We start from the raw sequence: 14555 nt of genomic DNA on the forward strand, positions 1-14555 counted from the left end.
CATTCCTGTGGACATGTAGACTGACATCAAGCTCTTTGGCATTAAATTGTCTTAAATTTCTTTACGGTGAGCTTAGAATTCACCCCTACATCTTTGCACACGCTGTGGAGGTCTTAAGCATGGAAAAACTAAGCCTAAAGGATTATTTTAAGCACATTAAGGATATTATCTACACTTCAACTTTTCCAAGCCCCACAGTAAAACACCTCAGAGAAGAAAGAGGCCCCAGAGTTTCAAATTTACCTCAAAAAAGGGCATTTTGGACAAGTCGGGGCACCCAAGGCAGAAACACAACTTGGAAAGGGGGGTTTGGCAGCCTGAGGGGAGCTCAATCCTGGACTGGAAGACACTCAGAGGGGACAGATACGCTCAAACTACTGAAATACACACACAAATAGCGATATATTTACAGACATGCATTATCAAAACTCTATAATAAACACACAAACCCCCACACCTCAGTGAGGCGGCGCCGCCGCCATTTTATACTTGGCGCCAAAACGCCCCTGCCGGATCTAACTCCAGGGGCGTCTCACGGCGCTTCACTCCACTGACTGATGTCCTTCCGCCAGAGGAAAACATTCCCATGCCAGGCCTCTCCCGACGGCCCCAGGGCGGGGAGAACGGCGCAGAAAAGAAGGAGAAATTTCCACCTTCCCTACAGTTCCCGCTGCGGCAGAGCGAGTGGAGGAGCAGCCCGATCTGTCTCCGTCGCCTCAAGGGACTCTTTTGCTACCGATCCTGTATCCTTCCGCTCACCCGGGCTCGCTGCCGGGGCCGCCATTTTGTGAGGCCACGGCGGGAGGGGCGGGGGCAGCGACGGGGGCGGGGCAGCCGCGGGCCGGGGAGGGACCGAGCTCCGTGAGCGGGGCTGGGGTTGAGGGGGGCTTCAGGGATCCCCGTGAGGGGCTTCAGGGACACTCGTGGGGGGCTTCAGGGACCCTCGTGAGGGGAGGGGCTGGGGAACCCTCAGAGAGGAGCGATCTTGGGGGTCTGAGGAGGGAGGACCCCTATGAGGCGTTCAGAGGACTCCCAGGGAAGGAGGGGCCTGGGCGACCCTCTGAGAGGGGCGATCTTAGGGGTCTGAGGATGAGGGACACCCATGAGGGGTTCAGAGGACTGCCAGTGGGGAAGGGGCTGGAGGAGCCTCTGAGGGTCTGAGGAGGGGGGATGCTCACCCAGAGAACAAATCCCATCGCCAACACTGTGGCTCCCATCTTCATTCTTACACCGGGGCAAGTTCTCAATCTCTTCCCTTCAGCAAACGCCAAAACCACCTCAGGTAAGGTTTTACGGGACCTCGAGTGTGAAAATCTTGGGGGGGGGGGGAAAAACCCAACCCTAGGATTGCTCACCAGTAGAGGGCAGATGGGTATTTAGGAAAGGAAAAGTGCTGACATGTAGCCAAACACCCCCAGCTGCTGCTTCCTGGCCCAGAATGTTTTCACCAGGCGAGCTAAAGGAGGAGGATCCTACAAGTGGTGTTAATAAAGGTGGTTCCAGTGTGAGTGGCTACTCGCTGTGCTGCGCTCGGCTGTGGGCCTGCGCCAGGTCTGGAGAAAATGGGTTTGGCTGATTGCAATAGAGGAATAATGAGAATTCCTGCCTGCGCCAAATCCTGAGCGTGGAACGCTTTGCTTTGCTCTTTATTGCCAGCGTTGAGTGTTTTGCTCTGTGTAAACGTTGAGTAAGGAAATTCCTGGGTAAGCAGGTCTAAGGGATGTGTGGATTACTCCTTATTTATTCTATCCCATGTTAGGTGGAAATAAATAGGTTTCCAGTTGTTCCTTGAGCCTTATATTGCCAGGGGAAACACATTTAATTTGATTCTGAGTGCAAATTCTTTTTGAGTAATCCCAATTTTTCTAACAACTCATAAAGTGAATGCTGTGTATTTGGGGAAACCCAGATTGTTGGTTCTCTGCAGTCTTGAGGCTACTGAAAAGTTTTAGGAACCTTTTTTGGCCTCATCCTGCAAACACTTCTTCATGTGAGTAATTCTTTGGTTAAGTGGGGCTGTTCACCTGCATGAATGTTTGCTTAGTAATTAGGGAGTGCTTTTGAAATCCTAGATCCTGACATTCCCACCCGGACCTCTCTGCCTGTGCCTGGCCACAGCAACACTCCAGCCCTGCTCTCAAAGCTTTCAGAGCCTTGAAGCTCTGAAAATCCCTAATTTAAAGGGGAAAAAAATGGTCCAAAGTGTTCCTGGCACAGATCTTCAGTCGAGGATATTCCACTAACACAGAGGGGACTAAAACTGAGGATTTTTGTACCCTGGATGATGCTCAGGGTCTGCAGACAGATCTGGCTCTAATCCCCTTTCCCAGTGCCCCAACATCCGCCCTCCACGTGTGACTGCCCTGAAACACCCCAGGATTTTCCCTCTGTGACACTTCCAGCGTCAGGAAGGGCTCAGGAACAGCCGTGTCTCCTGCTCTGGGAGGTGGGTTTTGTATTTCCCACGAGATGGCATCAGCAGCCACCTTAATTTTAACAAAACCATCCAATTTAACACTTCCAGATAAAGATTTTTTTCTTGTCTCCCTTCTGTTTTTAAATGGGAACAAGGATCTTTAGCTGGGCTGAGGGAATGTGGTTACAAGGTGCTGAAAACTCTATGCTTGGGCTGTTTTCACCTGCCAACACAAGTATTCTATGAAAGAAACGTGACAAACTTGCTAAATCAGGTTTAAAAAAAGAGAGAAAAAACAGATTGCAAGGGTTAAATGAGAAGAACTTTAGGTGAACTTCCCTCTGTGTGCCCATAACCTGTTGATCTACGCCAGTGCTGAGGAACAGAATCTCTTTTTTTTCCCTTTTATAGAGGAATCGTGGGCTCTCTGCACTGAGCTTGCGCCCATTTAGGTAATTTCCTGTCCCATTCTTACAGAGTCTGCATTGAATAGGAACTACTATGGTGAATTGGAGGAAGAAACATTGTTTTTGGGGCTGAGAAAGCTTGTTTATCTCATTTCAGTCAATATCACATTGCAGTGAGCCTGCTTTTCCTGTCACTGAACCCGAGAGGGGAGGAGGAAAGGACCAGAATGTGGAAATCCCTGTGGCCAAACTGGGCAGCAAAGGCTGGTAAGGGCCTTGTGTGATCCAGGAACTCAGGCCAGACCTGGACCTGGAGACTTCCCTGGCTGAGGAAGAGCCTGGGTGCTGTTAATTCCCTCCCAACAGCCAACAGATGAAAACCTGTCAAATTTGGTTCATTCCAGCCTGTATCTTGCGAGGAAATTTAAGAGATGGAAGTCAAATGGCTTTATTTTAGGGTAAGGGAGGATGATAAATATTTGGATTAATTTGGGTGATTTTTTTTGGTTTAATCCCAGTTCAAACTTAATTAAAGTGATGGATACCAATAGAAATAACTTAATTTTTATTAAACTTTAAACTGACCACTGTGTCTGACATTGCCATATGTTACCCTTGATGTGCTTTAACAGTTATTTTAAAAAATGAATAATGAAACTGGAAACCCACTGCTGCAGAAATGGATCGACTTTAACACACAAACCTGGATAAATAGTTCAGAGTGAAATTGTCTCAAATGTTTCCTGTCCCCATGTTTTGAGGCTCTGATAACTTTTTTGCTTACAGAAAGGTTTGTGTTGTTTTTTTTAAGTCATTTTTTATGCTGTGTTCGACCTTTAATTAACTTTGGATTTAGGAATTTGACAAAGTAGAAGTTTATCTAATCCCCTCGCTTTGCAATTCCGTTCTCTTCCCCACAGCTAAGCATTTTTTTCTGGAGTCTAGAGACAAGTAATTTAAATTCTTGAAAGTGCTGGTGCCACACCACTGATTCCTTGACCTGTAGTCCTCAAGTGTTTTTCCTCTCTGGCACCCAGCACAGGTCAGGTCCCAGTTTCCTGCACTGGGAGCAGGATGCAGCCAAGGGAAGGGGCAGGGAAGGAAGTTTTGCAGAGCCAGGGCTGCTTAACTGCTGCCTCCAGCTCCAGAGGTTTTAATTTGTGTGCTGGTCCTTATTAATGTGCACAAAATAAAACTATTAAGGCTGGAAAAGACCTCCAAGATCATCAATCCAACCTTCAAATGGATTTGACGATCTTGGAGGTTGTTTGAACCTTCAAACCACGCTGGGTTTACCCTGAACCCTTTGTTTTGCTGAGCTTTAGTGGCGTTATTTTCTTTCTCCTAGTAAGACCTACTGTATTCCCACATTGTTCTCCATAATCCCAGGAGTCTCAAGCCACACACTCGAGCTTTTCCCCTTCAGTTTCTATTCAAGGAAGAGAGAAGGAAACCCTGACTCTTTTCACTGGTGTTTGCTTTATTTGCCAAGGTAAGAGGGAGGAAGAGATGGAAGCAGAGGCCGTGGATTGTGCCATGCAAAGTGCCACTGTCCCCAGAGCCACCTGCCCCTGCCAGCCCCAGGGCAGGGTGGGCAGCAAGGTGAGGAGCAGCCGGATTCAATTCCAAAAGGAAAACATTCCAGCTGCCTGTGACCCTGTGGAGCTCATGGGATCAAGGAGAGCTGAGTGTCCGTGGGCCTTCTGTCAGCACCAGTGATTCTGTGCTGCTTAAACCACGCTGGAATATTTTGGGTTTTTCCTGAAAACCCAACGCTCTCAGGAGGAGAAATGCCAAGTTGGCCATTGTCTCTTTGGCAGCCGGGCAGAGACTGTTCCTTTATCCTGTGGGGAAACGTCCCGGTGTGGCAGTAAATCATCCAACCGATGAAACTCCAACCTGTTATTCCATCATTTATCTAAAACTTCATACTGTGCCATTAATATCAGCCTCAGCCCACCTTGTCCTCTCATTAAACTGCCTGGGGCACTGTAATCTCATTATTTTATGAGACAGATACAAATGGTGTTCAGTAAAGCAGGGCACAGCTCCAGAGCTCTGTTTTGTTTCCTCAAGGGATGTCATTCCCCAGCCTTGCCTACTACCGCCAATTCTTCCAGCGTGTCCCAGGGATACTTGATTATTTGGATTAACTTCGGGGCAGGAAAAGAGGATTAGGAAGCAGAGCCGCTCTTTAACGTGCACACGGAGACGGGTTACATCAGTTCTGTCTGTTTACAGACTTGCCCTGCTGAAAAACAATTTTCTAAAGCTGTTAATTATTCTGAATTATTTGCCAAATTACTACAAATCATTCCTGGCTTGGGACCCACCAGGAAGACAAAGGGGGAACTGTTTAGGTGGTGCTACCATCAGTCACTCACATGAACTTTCTCCTCCCTGCTTGGCCAAATTCTGCCTTTCCAAAGCAAAAACTCATGTTTACAGATTTAAAATATTTAGTCTCTGGAAATTTGCAGCTCTTAAAGCTGCTTGGGAGCTTAGCGACGGGAATTATCCAGGAGAGCTTTCTGTTCTTCTCCTTCACCTCGTCTGGGCTACAAGTTCCATTACTGAGGCATCAAAATGCTACTTTTTTTTTTCCTCAAATGGGTTTTTTTTGTTTTTTTTTTTTTTTGTTAAGATGCAAATTTTTGGCTTTGGATTCTGTCAGCCCCATTGAGGTGAAACCCTCAGGTATTTCAGACTCGGAATTGTCTCCTCCTAAGAGGCAAGGAGTGGAGCAAAGTGTGGATGACTCCAAGGAGCACAAAGGTGGATACTCCTGGTGGGAATTTCGCTGTGCTCTGAGCTGTGCTGGGGGTGGGGGCTCTGCCAAAGCCCCTCAGAGCAAAGCTTATTTTGGGATGTCAATACCTGCATTGTTGGGAATGGGAAGAAATCCCACCGTGCCAAAGTGGCTGGATTAGTGCTGAGCTGCCTGGGAATTCCAGCCTTGTGCAAGGACCTGCAAATCCCAGGGACCAGGATCTGGAATGGCAACAAAAATATTCTCTTGGGGTGTTGCTTTAAACGTTTTCAGAGGTGTGGAAGGGATTTTTCCCTTTTATCCATGTTTTTCTTCTCCCAAAATTGTTCATTTTTGGATTAAGGCAACGTTGAATGTTTGTCACATGGAGCATCTCACGCTCTCAGGGAAAGACATCCTTCACCCGTTTGTTTCAGGAACAATTTGGGGGAGATTTTCATCAAACCACCCAAAGGAATCATAAAAATTTCCTTGATTTTACGATATTTAGGCAGATATTCTACTTCCCACACTGGCCAGTGGTGTAAACTGCTGGCACATGGAAATCCAGACGTGACAGCCTGGGAGTCTGGTTGTCTTTGGAGATACGAATGTCACTTTTTTAAACTAAATTTTCTATTTTTTAAAGAACTAAAATGTTTTTTAACATGCAGCTGATCTGTATTGTGCCTTCCCCACTGCCACGCTCAGTTATTGCCATCCTTCTCCCCAAAACAGGTGATTTTGCAAAAAAATCCCTTCAGCTGGGAAAAAAACCTTCCCCTTTAGAAGAGGAAATGAAAAATAAAAAGTTCATGGGGCTCATGGGAACTGGTTTGGGTTATTTTTGGAGGAAATAAAGCTGAGAATGTTGTCACCTTTTGGAGGGGAATGCCCTGATTTAATTTCTGGAAGTATCCATATATCAAAGGCTGACCAAAACCGAGGAGGATTTGATCTTTGCCTGGAATTCAAACCCGGCTGCATCCCCAGCTCTTCCACAGAAAAACACCAGCAGCTTTTGAAGCCAAAACCAGCATTTTTTTGGTCAGTAAATTCCCTCCCACAGGAACCCAGGCCGGGCTCTGCCGCGTCAGGGCTTTTCCTGCCCGCGCCTCCTCCGGCCTCGCGCCGTTCCCGAGCCTGGGATCGCATCCGTGCCTGTGTGGGCTGCAGAACCCTGTCTGTCTGCCCTCTCATTAGCACAGTGTGGGGTTAATTAACACCCTTTGGGTTAATTAGACACGTGCTTCCCTCCTGTTCGAAGTAACCAGCTCTGAGCGGTTTCTGTTATCCCAAATGGGTGCGGATCTGGCTGGGATGAGAGGAGGAGGTCACAGAAACCCCAATTCCATCCTCTGCAGACACCCACGAAGGGGGATAACAAACCTGGGGAGTCAGGCTGAGCGTGGGGTACTCTCCCTTCCACTCCCCACCCCCTTCTTGAGGCCAAATCTAATTATTTGATTCATCTGGACTTCTATCACGTTGTTCTGATCACTGGAAAAATTAGGGACAGATTATCTGAGTGCTGGGACAAGAACACAATGGCTTTGTCCCCCCTTCTCTACCAAGGGAAAATGGTTTGGAATGCAGAAATTTCAACATCTACGCTCATTTTTTGTCCTGTATTTTTTATTAAAATCCTGCGCCACTGTTGCAGTGCCCTGGCCCAGCCCTGGTCCTACACAGTAGGATGGGCTGGACCACGGGTCCCCCTTCCTGGTGTTCCCAAGGTGGGTGATGGCAACTCCCATCCCCCTCCCCGAACAGAAAATAAATTAGAAAGAATTAAAAAAAAAAAAGCAAAACCAGGGGGATTGGAGACATGGAGACCTTGTCACTGCAGTCTGGGGACACGGGGACCCCTGTCACCTCTGGGGTGTCTGCTGGGAGACACAGGGACCCCCACCACCCTGCTGGGGGCTGTCCTGGTGACATGGGGACCCTCACGGCTCTACAGGGAGCTGGTGCAGTGGCGACCCTGCCCCCCAGGGACGGTGACACCTCGAAGCCCCCCGGCTGCAGTTGGGGGATGTCCCGGGAGGAGCTCAGGGCCGCCCCGGGGCCGTGGGCAGCAGCAGCGGCTTGGGGAGCGTGGGGGGCTTCATGGACAGGGAGCGCTCCAGGGTGCCGGGCCGGGGTGCCCAGGGTGTCCCCCCCGGTGTCCCCAGCGAGTGCATGCGGGTGAGGCCCCGCGGCGGCCCGGGGGGACTCACGGGGGTCCCCCCCAGCGAGTGGCTCTGTGCCAGCGGCCGCCGCGGGGCCGGGGGGCTATCGGGGGGCACGTCCAGGCGCACCGGGGCTCGGTCGTGGGGGGCGAAGAGCGACCCGGGCCCCGCGGCGCGCGGCTGCACCCGGTTGGCGAAGGACCCGGTGCCCGGAGGGGTCACGGGCCACCCCGAGCCCCCCGAGCTCCCGTGCAGCCGCTGCAGCAGCTCCTCCAGAGACGCCTTGACCGGGGGTCCCGGCCCGGGGGGCTCCGGGCAGCCCACGGGGCCCAGCGGGACGGAGTGACCGCGCCGGAGCTCCCGCTCGCGGGGTGCCCGGGCCGGGGGCAGCGCGGGGGGCTCGGGGCACGGCGGCTCGGGGGCGTCCCGCAAGGCGCCGGCCCCGCCCTGGGGCGGCAGCGCGGGGTAGAGGCGGGGGACGGGCGGCTGGGCCGGGGTCCGCGGGGCGCAGGGCGGCTCCGAGGGGGTCTTGGGCACGGCGGGGCGCTGGCAGCAGATGGCCACCAGCCCGGTGGCCAGGGCCCCCAGGACGAAGGCGCCCAGCACGCAGCCCACGAGCACCGGTACCGGCACCGTCGCTGCGGCCCCCGGCCCGGGGTGCCGCACCTCTGCGGGACCACTCGTCAGCCCAGAGGCAATGGGAGGTCCGGTACCCCCCCGCCCAGAGCCCCCCCGGTCCCACTCACACTCCTGGGGTTCCCTCTCCCAGAGTCCTCCCGTCCCTGGGGTCCCACTCCCATCCCTGGGGTCCTTCCTTGTCCCTATGGTCCACCCTCATCCCTCTCCTGTTCCTGGAGTCCCTCCTGGTCACTGGGGTCCCCCCACCCCAGGGTGTTTCTCCTTCCCTGGGGTCCCTCTCCTGTCCCTGGGGGTCTCATGTTTGTCTCTGGAGTCCTCCCGACGCCTCAGTCCCTCCCCAGTCCGTGCAGTCCCCCCTCCCCACTCCCTGGGGTCTCTCCTGCTCCCTGGGATCCCTCTCTCACCCCTGGGACACCCCTCCCTGGTCCCCGGGGTCCCTCCCCAGAGTACCCAGACAATGTCACTGACCATGGACCACATCCCCATCCTCGTCGCCATCCCCTGCAGCCGTTGCCCCTGTGAGAGCAGAATGGGTCGGGCCAGGTTCCCCCACGTCCCTTGGAGCCCACCCGTGTCCCCTCCACATCCACCCCATCCTCCAGCATCACCCACATGTGGCCAGGGCCACCCCAGTGTCACCCTGGTACCACCTGCACCCCCCTGTGACCTCGTGTCTACAGAAATCCCCAAATATTCCCATGTTCCCCGTGTCCCCCATGTTCCCCCACTTCACCTTGGCAGCTCCCACTGATCCCGAGGGATCCCTCCACGTCCTGCTGGAAGCCGCTCCTGGGACACACAGAGGGGACATCACCCTCGGTCCCCGGTGTGTCCCCGCACGGGGCAGGGCCCCACGAGGTCACAGGGGATGTGAGGGACACTCACGGAAGGTCCTCGGAGAAGGGGACGCAGCCCTTGGAGGGCAGCCAGACACAATAGGGGTCCCGGGCAGCCAGGCAGCTCCTGCGGGGACACGGGGATGGAGCTGCCATCGCACATCCCTGTGCCCCCATGCTGTGCCCGTGTGTGCCCCTGTCCCCTCCCATGCCCTCGTGCCCTTGGACACTTCCATGACCTTGCACATCCTTGTGCTCCCGTGCCTTTGCACACTCCCGTGTCTTCATCCCTCGCACGCTCCCACTCTCGCACACTCCCCTCCCTTTGCGGGGAAGGATGGCAATAACATTCCCATTCCCCCACACCCCCCTCCGCACCCCCCGTGCCCCCTCACGGCCCCGCTCACCCTCGGCAGGAGCCGTGGCGGGCACAGCGGCTCAGGGGCAGCCGCACCAGGCACCCGGCGAAGGCCACGAGGAGCTCCCGGCCCGGCAGGTGCAGCTCCAGCCCCAGCACCCGGCTGGGGACCCCGGCCCCCCGCGGGCCCCGGCACCTGCGCCCGACAGCACCGGGGTCAGCGCAGCCCACCCTGGCACCCCAAACACCACCAGCCCCCACAGTGCCCAGAACCACCCCCCCCCGCCTCCCCAAACACCCCCCAGCACCCCCAACCCCTCAGTGCCCACCAGGTGCCCAGCACTCCCAGTACCCGTGGCCCCCACAAGCCCCCCAGTCCCACAGTGCCCACAACTCCCCAGCCCCCTCCAGCATCTATAAGCCCCCCCAGACCCCCAGACCCCAGCCCTGAGGCACCCCATGCCTGCCCCTCACCGCCCGGGGTCGTAGAGGCTGATCTCCTCCAGCAGCAGTGTCTTGGCACCGCTGTCCCCCAGCTCTCGGGTGTCCCCCGGTGCTGGGGTGGCCCCAGGGGTCTGGGTGGCCTCGGGGCGCTGTGAAGCTGCCAGGACCTTCAGCACTCGCCCGTCCTCGGCGCCCAGGAACAGCACGGTCTGGTTGCCGCGGGGCCCCGCGCCCGTGTCCACGGCCAGCTGGGTCAGCCTGTGGCAGGACACGGCCTCGCACACCCAGGCTGCGGCCGGGCTTTGCACGCCCTTGCACGGGAGCTTCCCGCACCCTCACGTAGCCCCGCACACCCTTCACAAGAGCCGAGGACCATCCCCACCCCGCAGCACCCACACAACCAACTGCACCCTCAGCCCCTGCCCACCCTGAACCTACTCACACGAGTCATTCCCTGTCCCCCAGGCTACTCCATCCACGAGTCCATCCCAACCCCGAGGCCACCCTGTCCCCGAGGCCACCCTGTCGCTGCACCTGGTGCCGGTGCGGGTGAAGAGGGGCCGCCCGCCCGCGGGGCCCACGGCGCCGTGCAGCAGCGGGTGCTCCTTGGCGAACACCAGCGTCTCGTCAGGGAAGTCCCCGGAGGTGACAACACCGGCAGCAGGTCCCATCCCGGCGCAACAGCCCGGCCTGCGGCACAGCCGGTGTGGGGACGCGGTGTCTGCGGCACCCCGGGGACGTCCCGCTGTAGGGTGGGGGCCTACCTGGGCTGAGGGACCTTGTCCTCGGGCACTGGGGTCCAGGTGGCCCCTCGGGGCTCAGCGAAGGGACCCTCGAACGAGCGCTCCACATCTGCCAGGTAGAAGGCGCAGACGGCCGAGCCGGGGATGCTGCGGTGACAGGAAGGCTTTGGTTTGACCAAGGCTCCTGTGTGTCCCAGCTGTGTCCCCATGCTCTGTTTCCCTGTGTGTGTGTGTGTCCCTGTGTCCCCGTGTCTCCATGGGAGTCCACCCCCCCATGTCCCCCTGGGTAACCCCCTCCCCACGTCCCCACCTGCCTGTTGGGTTGGGTGCCAAAGAGGGCGAGCACAGCGGGGCGCCCGTGCAGGGTCTGGGGGGGTGTCACGGCCTCCAGGACATCGAAGTAGAAGACGGTGTCCCCAGGGACGGAGCACTGCAGCCGCACCTTCAGGAAGGACGTCCAGCGCCGCTCCAGCACCCGCGGGGACCCGCCGCGGTCATTGCGGCACACGCGTGCCACCCGCGCCACCAACACCTGCACGGGAAGCCGGGTCAGCACCTGGACACCTGGGGTCAGCACCTGGACACCTGGGGTCAGCACCTGGACACTTGTGTGGACCTGTGGGCGTTGGCACCTGGGCATCCCCGGGCATCGTTGCTGACCCCCAGGCACCTCAGGCTGGCACCCAGGGGCCACCCACGGGCCTGACACCCTGTGAGGGGGTCAGGAGTCTCCCCTGCCTTGACCCCAGGGTGGGGGACCCCTGCGTGCCCCCCCTGTGCCCCCCATCCCCGCACCCACCTTTCCCAGGGCGCTGAGCTCCACTGCCACCTCCCTGAAGAAGAAGTAGACGTAGGGGCCGTAGGGCAGCACCTGGACAAAGTGGGGCTCTGGGGGGGCCAGGGGAGGTCGGAGGAACCATCAGCCCCCGCCACCTCCTGTCCTTGTCCCCCACCCCTGCACCTTGCCCCCCTCTACGGCCCCATGGCCCTGTACCCCCAGATTGCAGCCCCGTAACCCTCGACCTCATCCCCACATCCCCCTGCCCCTCTCTGTCACACCCCCGCACCCCTGTACCCCCCATCCCACCCCCACAGACCCCCCCACTTTGGGGTACCCTGCAGCCAGCGGGAGCTGTATTTGAGGGTGCGCAGGGGGGCCCGCCCGGGGCTCAGGCTGCGGTAGATCACGGCATCACTCGCCTGGAAATCGGCCACCGTGGCCGAGTACAGGCTGCCATCTGCGGGGGGGGGGGGGACACACAGGTCACCGCTGTGCCCCCCCGGCCACCCCCGTGTCCCCCCCGCCTGCCCAGCACCCACCGACAAAGAGGGCGACGATGCTTTGCTTGGCATCGAAGGGGCACCGGGCCTGGCCACTGACCTCGTCACCCTGCTGTGCCAGGCTGCTCACCTGGGGGGGGGGGGGGGGGGCACACGCCCAGAGGCCGTGAAACCCCCCCCAACACTCAGCACCCCCTCGTACCATCCCCAACCCCAGCACGGACATGGCTGAGGACCTCCACACTCATCACACATCTGGGAACGGCCGTGCTGGGGCTGAGACCCCCCCCCAGCTCATCACACCCACACTCAGCAGGCTGTGAGCCCCCCCCTCACCCCTGGGCTCCCCAACCCCGGGCCCCCCCACCTGGTAGGTGCGGCACAGGGGGCTGAAGGCGTTGGTGCCACAGGCCAGGAGGGTCTCGGCGTCGCGGGGCACCAGCACCCGGATGTAGTTGTGACACTCGTCCTGTGGGGTGGGGGGGACACAGAGGGACCCCGGCGTCACCCCCTTCTCATGTCCTGAGACCCTGTTTGCCCCCACCCCTTGTACCGTCAAACCCTGCACCCCCAAAGTCCTGCACCCCAAATCCCCACATCCTCAGCACCGCTCCCCACCCCTCGCCCCCCTCAAGGCCCCCTCACCTGCCGCCGGCCCCGCATGGCGCAGTTCTCCCTGTCCTGCGGCTCCCAGGTGAGGTGCTGCCAGGTGAGACGGGTGCAGGGGGCGGGTGGGCGCGGGGACTCTCCCCCTGCGTGCCCCCCATGTCCCCAGGGACGCTGTGCCCGTCCCCCCTTACCCGCTCCGGGTACAGCGTCCCCTTGTCCTGCCCCAGCTCGAAGGCGTAGATGTGGTCCCTGGGGGGAGGCGGTGAGTGTGCAAGGGGACACGGGGACGTGCAAAGGGACACGGGGACAACGCGCCAGTCACACGCACGGGGCAGCGGAAGGAACGGGGGGGACACAAGCAGCGACAGGGGTGCAGAGGTGTGCAAATCCTTGCACAAGCACAGGTAAGGATGCTCAAGCACAGGCACCAGCGCAGGGCAGCCGTGTCCCGGCACACACGAGCGTGCACACGAGTGTGCACCGGCCGCGCTCACCGGGCAGCCACGAAGAGCGTCCCGTTGAGCCGCAGCATCCGCTGGAAGTCGAGGCCGAGCCGGGCCGTGCCGTTGTCCCCCCGGAGGCCCCCGAAACGCGGGTACGCGGCGGTGGCTGCGGACCGGGAGGACACGGTGACACCCCGGCAGCCCCCGAGCCCCGGCCGCCCCCCGAGCCCCGCTCACCTGTCAGCCCCACGGTGCTGCGAGCCACCAGGTCCCGCGGGAAGGACTGGGCGGGCACCCCGGCGAGGAGGAGGAGGAGGACGACGACGAAGGGCAGCGGGACCCCCGGCATCGCGGGTGGGGCTGAGACCGACCCCCCCGCCCCGCCCCGGGCTGCGAGCGGGGGGAAACTGAGGCGCGGGGATGGGGGGGGGCGGAGTGGGGACAGTGCTCCCAGTGTCCCCTTCCAGTGTCTCCCGTCCTCTCAGTGGTCCCCGCTACCCTCTGCCAGTGTCCCAAGTGCCCCAGCTCCGATGTTCCTGCCCCAAAGTCCCCAGAACCCCCGTCCCAGTGCTCCCAGTGCTCCCAGTGCTCCGGGAGCTGCTGCCAGCAGTGTCAGGACCCTTCCTCCAACACAGGAGCGTAGCCCCAGTTCCCCGTTGAACAGCACCCACGTGCACCCGCCCCAGCACCCCAAAACACCCCACCTACACCCCGACACCGCTCTCACAGCACCCCAAGTACCCCACAACACTCCAACACCCCCCATGACACCCTCACAACAGTCAGCGTCTCACCCAAACCCCTAAAACACCCCAAAACCACCGTGTCGCAACACTCCATCGCCCCCCCTACAGCGCCCTACACACCCCCTGCCCCAACACCCCGCAACACCCAACCTACATCCCAAAAGTACCCAAAACCACCCCAAAACGACCCCGTTCCAAGACTCCACCACCCCTTGCCCAAACACTCCCCACCCCCTGCCCCAACACCCCGCAACCCCCGCCCCTCCCGGCCCCTCGGCGCTCGGTACCGGCTCCGCTCCCCGCTCTGTCCCGAGCGGCTCCGCCCCGGAACGGGCCGGGACCGGGCACCGGCCTGAGCGGGGCCGGGGGCGGGACCGGGGACCCCCGTGGGACTCCACAGCCCCCGCCGCAGGACAGCCCCCGCGCCCGCCCTATAGATAGGCGTTAATCCCCGTTAATGAGATGATCCTCATTAACTGCCGAGGGATGGGGGGGGGGGGGGAGGTTTTGCACGCGCGTGTGCGCGGGCACGGCTGTGACGCCCCCCGCCCCCTTGTCGGTGCACGCGCGTGTGCAACTGTCGGCGCGCACACGCGTGAGCGCGCACACGCTCGGAGACCCCTCGCGCACGCGTGTGCGGTGTGGCGGCCACCCGTGTGTCCCCCTCTCTCCCCCTGAGCGGGGACCTGTCACCTACACCATCGTGTGGCCAC

General features: G+C 58.9%; 1 protein-coding gene across 3 annotated transcripts; it reads right to left on the reverse strand.

Moving 5' to 3' along the window:
• Positions 1-7181: 7181 nt before the first annotated feature.
• On the reverse strand, positions 7182-14214 carry SEMA6C (semaphorin 6C). Of its 3 annotated transcripts, XM_032093120.1 has the most exons (18): positions 14130-14214; positions 13334-13503; positions 13148-13262; positions 12845-12902; positions 12690-12746; positions 12412-12513; positions 12084-12174; positions 11879-12001; positions 11563-11651; positions 11078-11295; positions 10785-10910; positions 10555-10710; positions 10051-10278; positions 9626-9772; positions 9268-9345; positions 9116-9171; positions 8851-8898; positions 7182-8411 (listed from the first exon to the last, which is right to left on the reverse strand). In XM_032093120.1, exons 2-18 carry the CDS (start codon positions 13443-13445, stop codon positions 7624-7626), a joined length of 2592 nt encoding a protein of 863 aa, XP_031949011.1. In that variant the 5' UTR covers positions 13446-13503; positions 14130-14214; the 3' UTR covers positions 7182-7623. The 3 variants fall into 3 exon arrangements, with proteins under 3 accessions (XP_031949011.1, XP_031949010.1, XP_031949012.1); XM_032093119.1 differs by lacking the exon at positions 14130-14214 and having other exon boundaries at positions 13334-13933; XM_032093121.1 differs by lacking the exons at positions 12690-12746; positions 14130-14214 and having other exon boundaries at positions 13334-13934.
• Between the last annotated feature and the right edge of the window lie 341 nt (positions 14215-14555).

Source organism: Corvus moneduloides, chromosome 29 (genome assembly GCF_009650955.1).
Source record: "Corvus moneduloides isolate bCorMon1 chromosome 29, bCorMon1.pri, whole genome shotgun sequence".
NCBI classification, from domain to species: Eukaryota; Metazoa; Chordata; class Aves; order Passeriformes; family Corvidae; genus Corvus; species Corvus moneduloides.

Coding starts and splice junctions, on each gene's coding strand:
- SEMA6C (XM_032093120.1), bottom strand. CDS start 13,445: ATGCCGGGGGTCCCGCTGCCCTTCGTCGTCGTCCTCCTCCTCCTCCTC. Junction 12,002..12,083: donor CATCGTCGCCCTCTTTGTCG/GTGGGTGCTGGG, acceptor CCCCCCCCGCAG/ATGGCAGCCTGTACTCGGCC. Junction 9,172..9,267: donor CCCTTCTCCGAGGACCTTCC/GTGAGTGTCCCT, acceptor TGTGTGTCCCAG/GAGCGGCTTCCAGCAGGACG.